Source organism: Geosmithia morbida, assembly GCF_012550715.1.
Source record: "Geosmithia morbida isolate 1262 chromosome Unknown scaffold_22, whole genome shotgun sequence".
Taxonomy (NCBI): domain Eukaryota; kingdom Fungi; phylum Ascomycota; class Sordariomycetes; order Hypocreales; family Bionectriaceae; genus Geosmithia; species Geosmithia morbida.
The window spans coordinates 251008-265757 of NW_023336209.1; the positions used below are offsets into that span (position 1 = coordinate 251008).

The 14750-nt window shown below is 54.3% G+C and overlaps 5 protein-coding genes across 5 annotated transcripts; 3 read left to right on the forward strand and 2 right to left on the reverse strand.

The window, feature by feature from the left end:
• Window positions 1-636: 636 nt before the first annotated feature.
• GMORB2_4687 (uncharacterized protein) lies at window positions 637-1215 on the forward strand (the record flags this gene model as incomplete). Its single annotated transcript, XM_035466661.1, has 2 exons — window positions 637-877; window positions 1193-1215. 2 exons carry the CDS (start codon window positions 637-639, stop codon window positions 1213-1215), a joined length of 264 nt encoding a protein of 87 aa, XP_035318209.1.
• Window positions 1216-4160: 2945 nt separating this feature from the next.
• GMORB2_4688 (solute carrier family 16, member) lies at window positions 4161-5450 on the reverse strand (the record flags this gene model as incomplete). The annotated part of the gene is made up of 1 exon (XM_035466662.1): window positions 4161-5450. The coding sequence occupies one exon, from the start codon at window positions 5448-5450 to the stop codon at window positions 4161-4163; it is 1290 nt and encodes a 429-aa protein (XP_035318210.1).
• Window positions 5451-7134: 1684 nt separating this feature from the next.
• Window positions 7135-8766, forward strand: GMORB2_4689 (C6 transcription factor; the record flags this gene model as incomplete). The annotated part of the gene is made up of 1 exon (XM_035466663.1): window positions 7135-8766. One exon carries the CDS (start codon window positions 7135-7137, stop codon window positions 8764-8766), a length of 1632 nt encoding a protein of 543 aa, XP_035318211.1.
• Window positions 8767-10147: 1381 nt separating this feature from the next.
• On the forward strand, window positions 10148-11584 carry GMORB2_4690 (Acyl-CoA synthetase (AMP-forming)/AMP-acid ligase II; the record flags this gene model as incomplete). The annotated part of the gene is made up of 1 exon (XM_035466664.1): window positions 10148-11584. One exon carries the CDS (start codon window positions 10148-10150, stop codon window positions 11582-11584), a length of 1437 nt encoding a protein of 478 aa, XP_035318212.1.
• Window positions 11585-13085: 1501 nt separating this feature from the next.
• GMORB2_4691 (3'(2'), 5'-bisphosphate nucleotidase) lies at window positions 13086-14186 on the reverse strand (the record flags this gene model as incomplete). The annotated part of the gene is made up of 1 exon (XM_035466665.1): window positions 13086-14186. The coding sequence occupies one exon, from the start codon at window positions 14184-14186 to the stop codon at window positions 13086-13088; it is 1101 nt and encodes a 366-aa protein (XP_035318213.1).
• Window positions 14187-14750: the final 564 nt, after the last annotated feature.

Here is a 14750-nt window from a genome sequence, read left to right on the forward strand (position 1 = left end):
ATGGGGAGGGGGGGGAGCAGCTTCTAGAATCGAGCGGAACATGTCCCCGGAGCACGATACAGAGGCAAAAGAAGAAGAAGAGGGTGGGGGGGGTGTGTGTGTGTGGGTGCGGGTTGTGTGACAAGGGTTAAAGGGGGAAGATGGCAAGGAGTCGATGGAGGGTGTGGTGTGTTGGCTGGCACGTGCCTGATGTTTTCAGGCTGCCCAGAGCCCAGATCAGAGCATTGGCAGGATGGACACGGATGTGATAGGCCATCCGAGGAATCAGTCGAGGTTTAAACACGGGATACAGCCCATCGTCTGTAGACTACCGTACAGGTAAAGATGGAGGTCGGCGTGTTACTCGTAGGCTGTAGCCCGTAGCTCCTCGGTATCTCCCCAGTATCCCCCGGCATCGTCGTTGCCCCAACCTCCACCACCTCTCAGGTGTCCGCATGTGCCCCGCAGGTTTAGCTCACCGAACTAATCTGCAGACCGGGGCACACTTCGTCCTGGAGGCTGGATGGCAGGAGGTGGATGGCACGACTTTGAACTCGTATAGAGCCCTACGATATATCCATCCCTCAGTCCATAGACGGAAGGTTGGGCGGTTGGGAGGGTTACACTGCACAGCCCGAGCTGCGACACGCGGCTCCAATGCACCTGCAAGCAGTCTTCACGGCTTGGTCGGCATCCCGTATCAGAGCTGGTCGCACCGCGCATTCGCAGCATTGCACCGATGCTACTCTGAGCTCTCTGGGTGCTCCGAAGTCTCTGATGGCTCGCACCACATGGTATCGGATGCAGTCTTCTGCTCTGCACGTTTCGATTCTTGGGCAAATGATCGAGACCAAAAGTCAGGACCCAAGTTCCAGTCCATCTTTCAATTCCTGGGGGTGTGAGTGGAGCCTTCTGTTGCCTTTGTCCCGGGTTTCCAAGAAGGAATTCCCCTGTCGTTCCATGTCTCTCTTTTTTTATTTTTGCTTTTGTGCTGTGCCTGTGGACTGGCCACGTCTCCGGTTTCGGCCAGGCCGGGACTCATTCACACACACTCTCTCTCTCTCTCTCTGTCTCTCTCTCTCTCTGTCTCTCTCTCTCTCTCTCTCTCTCTCTAAACAGCTGCCTCCATGTGGCATATTAACGGTCGATATTCTGTCACCTATGGAAAAGGTAATGGCATGTTTGGGAAACCCTCTGACGAGACACGCTCCAGTGGTATTTACCGTGGACAGATGACATTTTCCTCCCCATATATCAATTGACTAGGAAGAGGAATGCCATCCCCCCAGTTATCCTTCTTGCTTTTCCGTTCTTCTCTCCCGGCCTCGGCTTCTGAATCAGAGCGAAGGGAAAAGCAGGGAGCCGTCCCTTGGGCCTTGGTACCTTTGTGTATCTATTCGGTGAGCCGGCAGTGAGAAATCGTACAGGTACGACGAGTAATAGTGCATGTACCGCTAGTCCCCGGCCATCCCGGTCACCTGTCCAGGCTGTCGTCCTTCTTATTACCTCTCTGCCCACGGGCCACCGCCGCTGATTCCAAGGTTTCCCCCATCCGCAGCCCCCCACCTTTCCGGATTTCCTTTCTGAGCTGGTGCGATACGGCTCTGCTATCAGGTGGTATTATTAGCATTGTTATATTATGCGTATCCGTGCAGGTAATAATGCTCCGTACATTAATCGCTATTACTACCCAACTTCGAATCCCGACATCTCTCTGCTTCCTGTATCACGATCCCTCCCAAGACCGCTTCCGATCGCGCTTCCGACCGCGCTTCCGCTTGCGCTTCTACATGCCATTTGCACCGGATAGGGGTCGACCGTCTGCTTTCTCGCCCTTTCCCGGGGGGTGACCCCCACCGCCTCTGCTAGTGAGAGGTAATACTGTACGGCCCCGATCCTCGTAGATGTTGGGGGGGTTGCCAGCTGTCAATATTCGCGAGTATCATCAATAGGGGTGTCAGTACTAGACTGGTGCCCTGACATGATTGTCGTCGTACGCGTGCTTGAATTTTCTCCTGTCACGAGGCACCTCTCTTTGTGTCTTAGTTCATGCCTTGGGGCAATCGGACATCCATCATTGGTGGCAAGATATTTTACCTTCCCTTTCTCTTCCCTCTCTTCATCTCTCATTCTTCTCATTGGGTCTCCGATCGATTCGTCCCATGTGCTCCTTGAGAAATTTGCCTATCAGTCTCCTCCCTCGCGCCCTCGCTTGTTTCTCGCCTCCTCCCCGGCAATTCTTCCATCCTTCTTCCATGCACGCCCACCCCGTTGCAGCCTGTTCACGTGCTCCTCTCCAATTTGGGAGGGCTCATCATCTTTGGCCAAGACGACCAGTCAGACTCTTCCCGTCCAGTCAGACGATGTGAATGACAAATGTCGAGAGTGTTGAGTTACGTCTGATAGGATGATAATTTCCCATGACTGACAATCGCCAGTTTTTTTTTTTTTTTTTAGTTTTTTTTCCCCCCCAATAATACACCATCGATTGAAGAACTCGCCATCCCGTAATACTTATACTTGTACATTGTGCTGTGTATGGACGCATCGTGGAGGCTTGACGCCGGTGGCAGGTGACACTTCCCCGAGCCTTGTCGGCCTCTAGTGTCTCAACTCTACCCTGTATTGTTGCATCAGTCAACTACCCGCACCTTCGCATACCTGATTGGCAATTTCACAGATCGGATTTCGAAGCATGGTGATACCAACTGCCACATCGACTTGGCCGGGGATGGGAGCCGACGCACTATACGAGTACATACATAGTAATATGGCGTTCTTTTTTTCTTTCTTTTTCACTTCTTCCTTGGCTGTACGAGTAATAATACAGGTATGAATTGCTCGAACAAAGGACCCGCTCCGAGGTTCAAAAAGAGTTGAGCCCTGGAAGATCCCAATCCACTAAGTATTGAACTAGAAAATCAGGGGTCTGTTATGGAGTCAAAAAGAGAGGAGAGAGATACACCCATTCACTCGTTCCCCGCAACTGAGGGGGAAAAAAATAAACCCCATGTTTCTATTACATGTGGGGAGTAATATTTGCTAGGAATGTCAATGGCTTCAGCATCAGCAACGGATTAGTTACTATTCCCGGATTCAGAACCCAACACGAAATGACTTCATCCGAAAGCCCAAGAGATCTTTCATCGACCAATACTGGAGAGCGATACCTGGACCTACCGACGTTCCATGTAATAGGTCACCACCACGTCGCTGTTGACAGCAGTCATCAATGTCTTTGGCTTGCAGCTACCCGGCAGCCAGAATCGTGTGCTTCCTGCTGGCGACAACATACGATGACCCGTCTGCGCGAACACGGTGGTCTCTGCCTACTGGTACGTCCTGGGTCGATGAGTGTGTGTCCCGGTGCTTGACTATTCAAAAGGAAAGGAAATCTATCTATGAGGTTATCTACAGATGTGAGTATGGGAGCAGCCTCTGGCTGCTTAGTCATATACAATCTTGGGTGCCACAATCGTAACGGCAGACGGTAATATCATTGAATGGACACAGTCATCCAGGTTGTCGCCAATCGTAACAAGGATGGTTATAAATGCCCTTTTCGTAATCTCTCCATTACTGTACTTACTACATGGCGCCTTCTTCTCAGTGCCTCTCCGTCAGCTGCGAAAATCTCACTTGTTCTTGTGCTTGTCTCCTGTTTTTCTCGAGGTACTACCCAACTTCTTATTTCCTGCAATCTCTCATTATCTAAATTTAGACCCTCCCAACTTGTATAGACAAAAGCCAAGTCTAGGCTAACATGATAAATTCTCCAACTGCAAAATTCCGTATTCTGTTGTGTAATCTGTAAGCCCCGCCAAGCTTCACGTACATATACACGCTGTACAATGCATCTCGTACTCCAGTCGAGACTCAAAAGTGGAGAGGGTGGGAGCGGGCGGGACCGGAACCGTGTGGAACTCCACCCCCCCTCCCCCACTCCCCAAGCCGCCAACTGGACCATCCAGCCCTGTGAACAGGAAAGGGGGGTCCTGATCTGGCGCCCCCATTCATATTATATGTATATCCATACTATGTATATCCATACTTTGTATTATCATGTCATGCCTGCTGCAGTTCTCATGCCGTACTCGTAAATATGCTATATGCACGATGCACGAATGGTGGATGGCGTCCCGCCCCCCCCCCCTCTCCCCCCACCCAAAAAAAAACCCCGGTCATATCTTGGCAGCAAATACAGGTCCGACGCTGTAGCACCGACTGGCGACGAGGAACATGCAGCCGAGAACGATGGAAGAGGCCGAGAATACCTCAGCCCACAGGTATCGACCGCCATCCCCCTGTATCAGGGCGCCCTGGATGGACGGACCGGTAAGCGTGGCAAAGCTGACGATGGTCAAGACCATTCCCGTCCAGGTGCCCACCTTGTCAGGCTCGTGAGCCTGGCTGGTGGCGAGCGTGGGCATGAGGGACTGCATCGCGCCGGAGGAGATGCCGTACACGACGACCCAGGCGTACAGCCCGGCCGTGCTGCGGATGGCGGCCCAGCAGTAGACGCACGCGCTGCAGGCGACGGAGAAGAGTATGGCCATGTTGAGGGTACCGATGGTGCGCTGGCTGATCATGTTGGGCACGACGCGGCCGGCAACGCCCACGCCGTTGATGATGGTGATGAGGCTCAGCGTGTCCTCCACGTGGAGCGTCTGCCTGGCGTAGATGCCGAGGTAGAAGAAGGCCATGTACAGGCCCCAGAAGTGGAGGAAGAAGCCGATGGTGAAGCAGACAAAGGGTCCCTCGCGGAACGCCTGCCAGTCGATGAGCTGCCTCCCCGTACGCTTAGGGAGATGGGACCGGAACCCCACCAGGGACGGGATGTGGGTACAGAGTACGATGAGCGCGACGGCGCGCATGGCCCACCCGTACCCGACGGCCGGGTTGCCGAGGAGCTGGCTGACCACGGCCGGGTAGACCATGCCGCCGGTAGAGGCCCCGGCCGCCGAGATGCCCAGGGCCAGCGCCCGGTTGGCCTTGAAGTACGAACTCGTCACCGAGAGGGACGGCGTGAAGAGGAGCCCGTGGCCGAGGCCGACGCATACGCCTTGGCTCAGCAGCACCTGGTAGTACCGGTCGGCGAACGACAGGAGTACGAAGCCGATGACCTGCAGGAAGGCCCCGGCGAACAGGCAGTGCCGAAAGTAGCCCGCGTCGGACGCGCGCCCGGAGAGCACGCCGCCGCCCAGGAGGAGGAACATCTGCAGCCCGCCGACCCACGCTATGCTGCTTGGACCCACCCCCAGAGTGTGCGTGTAGTATTGCTGGAAGACGCCGTAGCTGTTGGTGATGCCCCAGGTGTTGAAGAAGACCATGTGGCACAGGAAGGCGTGAAGCCAGGCCCGAGTACCGCCGTCTATCGGAGCTGGCGGCTGGTGGTGGCCATCCCTTTCACCACCGTGATTGGTCGGGTTATCAGAGCTGCCACTGGGCGTGATATCCACTGCGGCAGTCATAATGGAGCTCTGACGATCTGCTGAAAACACCAAAAAAAAAAAAAAAAAAAGTTGATATCGCTCTTTATTCCTTCTTCTTTCCTTTTCTCAATAGGAAAGATGATCAATATGAAGTTGCAGAATCGTCTCTGATCTCATGTTGAACCTCTCCCCTTTTCCTTTTGAATGAATTCCTTTTAATCATGTCAGCAGAGAGCCTTCTACCTGGGGAGAACTGAGGCGGAGGACGATGTCCACCGCAATACCCGCACTACCCGACTTACACCGGTAACAGCAAATCCGCGGAATAAGGGCGCCTTGAACCCTCGATGATTGACACGGCCACAAGGCAGGGTGCAGCAATTAATCCCGCCATGTATGCGAGAGCTATTCTTTGTCGAGGGCTTCCTTTGCTGTCGTCGTCACCCAGTGTGATAGCCATCGTGGTAATGGTAATTGTAGATCATGTTGTAGACACTAAGATACTCTGAAGATGCAGACGGACAAGAGATGCTGTTTCATCGCAGCCATTATTTCGATGAAGAGAAGGAGCAAGCTGCCATGGTAGAGATGTCAGGAGCCCCCGGCGTAGAGGCACAGCAGTATTATGCCCTCATATTACCGCCAACATTACCAGCGGCGTGTCCCACTAATACAACTACGGTATATTACCGCCGAAAGCAGTCAGCAGTTCAACGATTCCTGTGTATTAGCGACTTTCAATTGGCCAATCTGCATCGTCAGCTGCCAATAACGGACTTTTAATCAGTCTAGGATTCTCGGTCACTATAGATTGAAAGAATCGCATAAGGTAAGAGATCAGACATTACTTCTCAAAAAAAAAAAGAAACCCCCAATTAGAGTTGTGGCGTTGATCATGGGCGACGTACAATATACCTGGTAATAATGCTACAAGTACGGAGTACTCGTACATGTAATAAAATGCCATTAATACTGTATGCCGTATTATTACGAGATAAAAACGGGGCAACGTTCTATAGCACTCGGAATTAACTACGGGAGTAAAACCGAGAGGAGGGGCCGCAGAAGAGGAAAGAAGAAAAAAAAAGGAGGGAAAAGTGTGACGCAGCCCACAATTGCGGCACGAAGCGGATGCGATAGCGTTGTACGGAAGTAAATGGAAATGGAAACGTCATCCCGACTGGTGGTCTAGCATGGACGAGCTCCACTTCGGGGCGATGACTGTTCGAGACTACAACCAACGAAGGCATTCGTGTAGTAATGAAGCCGACGTAGGAGCCCCGCTGATGCCGCAGCAGCCGAGCCGTGGCCAAGTCGATTCTCCACCACAACCTGCATCTCATCCATCATCTGCACGGGAAAACAACATGCCGGAACAATTTTCCGTGACTAATTATAAGGAAAAGTGAGTGAGCGAGGGGGAGGGCAAAAAAAAAAAAGGGAGAAAAAAATGAGTCCGGATAAACACAACACTTCAGATACCGACGCGTCACTGAGGCGCCGTCGCGCGAGGGTGGCCTGTCGTCCTTGTCGTGAGCGTAAGAGACGATGCGACGGCCATCTCCCGTGCAACACATGCGTGCGCTACGAGTACGACTGCTACTATGCCGCCTCGTCCCCCGACCACGCGCGAAGGGGGGGTCACGGTGCGCATGGCGTGAATGGGACGGTGACTTCAAACAAGCTGCCCTCGAGGCCGAGCACGACGACATCGACACCGACCATGACGACGACGGCGAGGCGTGCGACCTCGCTGCCGCCGGATCAGGTCCACGAGTCGGGACGGCGACGGCTGGTGGACTCGGCGCACGTCGAATCCGTCGAGGCCAACTCAGGCGCAGCATTCGCGCGCAAGTTGGGTCTCAAGATTGACCCCAACAATGCCCCCAGGCTGCGACTCTTCGCCTGGAACACGGGCGAGAGGCTTGTCGGCCTGCCGCCCGGTACGGTCCTGCCAATCACCAGCCTACTCTCGCGCGAGACCATGGTCGAGCTGGCCGAGACCTACTTTGAAAAGGTGGCGCTGGTCTACGGCTTCATCGACCGGCCCGAGCTGTTCCGCCGGCTCGACGAGCGGTGGGCCAGAGGCAGCGTGCCCGACCCGTACGACCAGGTGCTGTGCGGCGTGGCCGCGCTGGGCTTGCACTTCTCGGTGACGGTGCCGCCGGCGGTGGAACCGGACCTGGTTGAGACGGCGCGTGACCTGCTGGACAAGGCCGTCCTGGACCCTTGCGTCTCCATGGACACGGTGACGGGGTGGGTGCTGCGCGTGGCCTACCTGCGCATGTCGTCGTCGCCGCACATGACCTGGATGGCCAGCTGCACGCTCATGCACGTGGCCGACGCCGCCCGCATCCATCAGGAGGGCCCCTGGGAGACGGTCCTGGACGAGGGGTCGCGCGAGGCCGTCAGCGTCGACACCCGCCGCCGCCTGTGGGCCATGGCCCAGCACCTCAACATCTGGACCTCGTTCGACCTGGGCCGCTCCAAGACGACCCTGTCAGGCGTCTCGACCCGCGCCATCACCCCGCGTGACGGCGACTACACCTCGCAGCTGCTAGCCCTCATGCCCCTGACAGAGGCCCTCGATCCCAACCAGACCCGCTCGGCCGACGACCTCGACGCCGACCTGGGCCGCCTCCTCGACGACTGTCAGGGCTTCGAGGTCCCGGCCGTCGTCATGGCCTACATCAACCTGGTCCTCTGCCTGTTTCGCCGCCTGCGCGCCCAGCACCCGGGTGCCATTCATAGCCACGTCGACAGCATCCTGGCCCTGTCCCGCCGCGCCCTGGCCGCCGCCCGCGTCATGGTCGACCAGCACCTGCCCTGGCACCACGCCGCCAACATCCCCTTCCAGATTGTCTGCCTCCTGCTCGCCGTCGACACCCGTGCCTCCATGGCCATGGTCGGCGAGGCCCTCGCCGTCCTCAAGCTCGTCAGGGACTCGTGGAACAGTGAGACCCTCCGCGAGGCTTACGACACCGCCTATCTCCTCACCCTCTTCCACCAGCGTCGCAAGGAGGAAGATGCTCGCGACCTTCGCATCGTACTAGACATGCACACATCTCCACGGGGCGTTGCCGGTGCCGGCGGCGCCTTCCAGCAGCAGCAGCTACTCTTGCAACAGCAGCAGCAACAGCTGCAACTGCAGCAGCAGCAGCAGCAGCAGCAGCAGCAGCAGCTTCAGCAACCTCAGGACCAGCAACAACCACCCGTCATGGGTGCCGCAGAGACCGTCTGGCTAGACGACCTGTTCGCGAGCATGCCTGGTCTGCGAGAGTTCGACCTAGAACAGTTCCTCACCCAGGAGGAGGCTTATCCCCAGGATATACCTTATCCTACAACTACACTATAGTGTACACGGGTAGAAGGAAACGAAAGAGGTTATTTTGGAAGGGAAAAAAAGGGGGGGGGAGGGCGACACTTCACTTTACTTGAGCTTGCACACTCATTTTCTAGCACGAATAAGGAGAAAGGCGTTTGGTGGTCGGAAGCGGAGCCTTGTTGACGTTGCTATACTCCATGTCGTATAAGTTCCATCTTTTATTTTGAACTAATAGATCTGCGATTCGTCTTTTGTTTATTCCTGTTACTCTAGGGCAAATACGACGGCCGAAGTTATCTCTCTCCGCCTCGTGGAGAGAACCTAGGGAGACCTCGAAGCCCAGCCTTGCAGAGCACCGAATTGTCGGCCAGCGTCAACACCAATCATTCCCATCAGGGTGTTGGCCACAAGGGCGAGGAAAAGAAGGAATATCCGACGGCTAAGTACCAGGTTCCAAACGTGAACTCAAGACTTCATAATGGCCGAGAAAAAAGACTAGTCAATATTTCAGCCGAGTCTCTTACACGCGATCAAGCTGACGGCGTGTCCCTTTCATGGAGCTATACGCAGACGATGTTAGAGAGATGATATATTCCGAGTTTTCGATTCTCATTATTCGCAAGTATCCGTATACCTGTAGCTCTGGGTGCCCAGATGTAATCACTCACCGCGTCTTTCGATATGACCCCGTGGTTCCTTCTCGGTAGGCAAACTGCGGTGCACTCGTTGTTCCGACCATTCCCATTGTCAGCTCTGTGGAGTCCGAGACATCGCTTGGACCGCTCTTGGCAGTCTCTCGGCCCCCTCTTGGCTCTTGGTATTATTGCCGATCGGTAAGCTGGGGAGGTGCGAAGCTGCCGAAGCATGTGGGGAGATCCCCCCCCCCCGCATTTAACTAATCACGAACTTCTTTTCCGGTTATTCTCCCCTTCTTCTTTCCTCTGTTCCCCCCCCCCCCCGCATTTAACTAATCACGAACTTCTTTTCCGGTTATTCTCCCCTTCTTCTTTCCTCTGTTCCCCCCCCCCCCCCCCTCTTCTCTTTCTTTGAACGAAATATTCGAATGTGAATCAGCTGGAATAATGGCACAGTCAATCGTTTTCAAGTCTAAGCACCCTGATATCCATGGTACGTCTTCCAGCAACTCTTCCATGGTGCCTCTCGGGATGTTAATATCTGCTGCTCTTATACATAAGTCCCCCAAAATGTGGTCCTGTGGTCATGGATCTTCTCCGCTCCTCATATGATGGGGAAGGATGATGATGGAAAGGGATTCACGGATGCCCTCACAGGCGAGCACATTACGTTTCGGGAGATGAAGACGTTGACTACGTACCTTTCTACGGCTCTCGTGCAAGATGTAGGTCTCCGTCAGGGTGACACCCTGGTTGTGTACTCCCCAAACACAATCATGTATCCTGCAGCCATGCTTTCGGCGTCTAGATCTGGCATCATCGCCTGCGGCGTCTCGCCAGACTACACTGTCGACGAGCTCGCTCACGCACTTACAGTCAGCAAGGCCAGCTGCCTCATTGCCACGGAGAACAACTGGCAGCGAGCGTGTGGTGCAGCCGATAAGGTTGGACTGGCACGAGACCGAATTCTCTGCTTCGACGAGGTAGACGGGGATCCGTCAAGGAGGAGCATCCGGAGCCTCATCCGGGCCACAAAGGAACGAGGTGACGCATCGTTAATCGCCCCGTTCCAGCTGCCGCCGGGAAAGACTACCAGCCAAGTGTGTGCCTACCTGGGCTTCAGCAGCGGGACGACTGGGCTGCCCAAGGGCGTCATGATCTCTCACGCCAACGTGATCGCACAGTGTCTGCAGGTTCTTCAACTGACCACGCCAGACCTAGACCAGATCCTCGCGGCGCTCCCTTTCTACCACATCACCGGCGTGATGCACCAGCTACACTTGCCAATGGTCCTCAACGCCAATGTGTATGTGCTTTCTGGCTTCACAATGGAGCGCATGCTACGGACAGTAGAGAAGTACAAGATCAAGGAGCTGTTGCTGGTCCCCCCGATTCTCATCCGGCTGGTCAGGGAGCGGGATCTGGTGAAGAAGTACGACCTGTCACACGTCCGGCGCTTTACGTCCGGCGCTGCGCCCCTTTCCAACGAGATCTTGGGCCTTTTGGAAAAGCAATTTCCCGGAACTGGCTTCAAGCAGGCGTACGGAATGACAGAGTCGTGCTCGTGCGTCACCCTCCACCCACCGTCCATGTATAGCTACCGGTACGCCTCCCGGGTTGGCGGCGTCGTTGCGTCGACGGAGGTGCGCATCGTCGATCCGGAGACGAACAGGGACTGCTCCGCCGGCCAGCCAGGTGAAATCTGGGCCCGCGGTCCCCAGATCACGATGGGCTACATCGGCAACCCCCAAGCCACGGCCGAGACCTTTGACGCCGACGGCTTCCTGCACACCGGCGACATCGGCTACTTTGACTCTGACGGCCTCCTCTCCGTCACCGACCGCATCAAGGAGATGATCAAGGTCAAGGGCATTGCCGTCGCCCCCGCAGAGATCGAGAACCTGCTTCTCGGCCACCCGGACGTCGTAGACTGCGCTGTCTGCGGTATACCCGACGAAAGAGCCGGTGAGAGGCCAAAGGCCTTTGTTGTTCTGCACCCCCGCCATAATCAGTCCCAGACGTCCGTCGCCCGCGACCTCATAGAGTACGTCAAGAGTAACAAGACGAGGCACAAGTGGATCAGCGAAGTCGAGGTCATCAACGAGATTCCAAAGAGCGCGGCTGGAAAAATTCTCAGAAAGAAATTTCGCCAGCCAGATAGGCAGGTTGGTTTAATTGTTCGCGAGGAAAAGACTTCTTCGTCTCGGCTCTAGAAATATAGAATACGGCACATTGTGGATGATACATCTCAGCATACTCTCACCGCATAGTTGCCAGTCACATCATTGAGATTGTACTCCCTGTTTGACCCTTTGCGGAGCCCATAGTCAAGACGCGTTTGCTCGATCTAAAGATGCATGGGTGGTGTATCAGTTGAAGAGACTATTGCAAATGTCGGGTTCGGCATTGAGTGAAAAGTTGGGCTAGTGGGGAATAGAAGCGAGAAATTGTTTATTTAATATATTTACGAAGAATGAATGGGTGTTCTCAAGAGCACAGAACAGATTTTCTCTCTCTCTCTCCCCCCCCCCCCCTTCTTTTTCTTTTCTTGACTCTCGACCTGAGAAGAGCCCTAAGCCCATGATACCCTAAACCCAGGGATATGTGACACCTGATACCTAATATTGTATGACCAAGTGGATAGGGGCTGTTACTACACTCACATATGTAAAAGCCTTATAGAGATAGATTTCCTTTCTTTTTAATAAATCAAGCATCCGAGACACACTCATCGACCTAGGACGGACCAGTAGGCAGAGATCACAGTATTCACGTCTACAGATCATCGTGTGTTGTCGCCAGCAGGAAGCACAGATATCGGTAGGAATCTTGTGTATGTCTTGGCAGCCCAAAACGCTTTTGAATCAGCATGGATTAGAGAACGGCCAGGACACGCAAGACACTGTTCAAGTATCGAATTTCCACTCGCTGATATAGCGTCATGCGTGGTTGGATCATTGCGTCTACACCGTATCGTCGTAATGCACGGCTTCTCAAGGACTAATTGAGGTATCTACAGGTACATGTATGTGATATGTATGGATCTGGTGAATCACGTCACGTATCTGTACATGATATATAATGTACGCAGGACGGAAATGAAAGTAATTGGACATTCTATGACTTCATGCATCAGTTTCACGCCAGCCCGCGTACTACATCTTCTCAGTTCTCCCATTTGGCCTCACAGTACTCCGTACATTGACTTTCATAAGGCCATACCATCTTTTCCATGCATACATTTCTCCTTGAGCCTCGGAGAGAGCGCCTCTGAGAGGAGCAGATTTTCTTTTTTGATTGAGACAGCACAGATGTTATAGAATGCGTTCTGCATCGTATTGCCGGGATCCAAGGTCTTAAGAGTAGAGCCGACGGCAACTGAAGAAAAAGAAAAGAGAATTATTATTACTAGTAGTAACCACTGCTTTTGTTGCTGCTCCTTGCTTTGTCCTTGCAAAAGCCATCTCGAACGCAAATAACACCGTGTTTCCTTTTTGCCCTTTTTTTTTTGTCTCCTCTCGTTAGAGGTCACTTGTGTCTATTCACCGTCAATTAATCTCAATACCCTCGTTCATTTCCCGTGATTGTTTGGCGTGCTTTTCCCTTCGTGATTCGTAGACATTGCTGTTGCTTTTTTCTCTTCTTTTGTTTTCTTTTTATTTTGTGTTGAAATTCGTTTCGACGCCTTGTTGGTTCCCTTTAGTATAAGGCGTCTCAGGCAAGAAGCGCCTCGTGACCCTGCTCTTTTAGGACATCCTGGACTGTCTGGAGAACCTTTTTGTGAAGCCCCTGGGGTGCGGCGACAAAGCCGTAGTTCTCAACCATCTTACGGCCCGCCACTAGATCAATAGGTTTCCCGAGGACATCCGTGATGTGACCACCCGTCTCCTCAAACAGCAGCATGGCGCCAGCGTGATCCCATATCTTCCCCAGCCGATCCCTGCGCTTGTAAACCCACACGATTGTGTTACCTAGGCCCGCGGCAACGGCAACCCACCGGACGACCCAGGGGAGCAAGTCACAGGTGGGGAAGGGAACGTCGATGCGTCGGGCCACAGCGTCGTGGATACCATCGAGGGCAGAATCAGTGAGCGTAGTGCAAGAGACGAATCGAGTGTCGGAGAGACCGAGACCGTCGGGTTGGATTTTGAGCGTTCGGGGCTCAGAGCTGCCATCAAGGGGCTGGACTCGGGCACCGTGGCCCTTGATTGCCGAGTAAATTGATCCCGAGGGTGAGACGTCCGAATTTCCTAGAGGAGCCTTGGCGTCGACTGACAGATTAGGGCAACCAACGACGCTCAGAGTTTGCTTGCCATCGACGAGCAAGGCAACATTGATGGCATAGAGACCACCCTCAACAAAAGTCTTTGTTCCGTCAATGGGATCAAAGACCCAGGTCCTGCCAGTAGCAGCCGGTTTAGTTGAACCGCACTCATCAATGATGTCGCATATATTCTCCCGGCCTTCAGGGATGCGGCAGTCCCCAGGAAATGCCTCACGGGCAGCCGTGGCCTCATCCGAGTCTCCGTGGCCAGCCGCCCATCGGAGAATGCTGTAAACACCCTCGAGAAGTAACAGGTCGGTGCGCATCTGCGAGGCATCCTCCTCACCCACGACGCGGTCGCCGGGGAACGCCGTCTTGATAGTGGATGCCAGAAACGCCTGGATGGCAAAGTCGGCCACAGTCACAGGGCTGAGGTCGTCCTTTTGGATCACACCCTTGTCCTTGTTGCCGATAACATGTTCACTCATGCGCGCCGCCACACGAACGGCCGCCATAGCAACGTCCAGCTCACGCTGGTAAGGGCTGGCCATGATGAGTGGCTGGCTGGGTGAAAAATCTGGAGGGGTTGGCGGTTTTAGAGGAGGGGCGGGGCGGATATGGGAGGTGAATGGTTGAAGAGTAGCACACCTGCAAAGAGAGCGCGAGAGAGACTGGTGGTAGATGAACTTGTACGTGACAGGGTGAGACTGAGAAGGCCTAAGATGGAGGGTCACACGCAGCTCAGATTGCGCTTGGAAGCATCTCGTGATTGGGGTGGTGGTGGGGTTCAGTCTCGGGAACGACCACCCTCTACTGGCTGAGCGGCCTCGGTATATGCATAATAGGGCAGTAAAGGTCCCTTACGGATCGGCGCCCCCCCTCGCCCCCCTCCTCCATGGAACTTGAAGGCGCAAGACAGAAACGGGCACGAAAATACGCGAAGCCGGTGCAGAGAAGTGCAGATCATCGATGAGGGGATCTTGCCTTCTTCGCATCTACGATGCAGTCGAAAGGCACAACAGGGTTGGCAACACCGACAAACGAAATTATTTTCTAGGCAAAGCGCACGAATGTAACACACCCGAGATTCGACTGACATCCTATTGAACACGCTT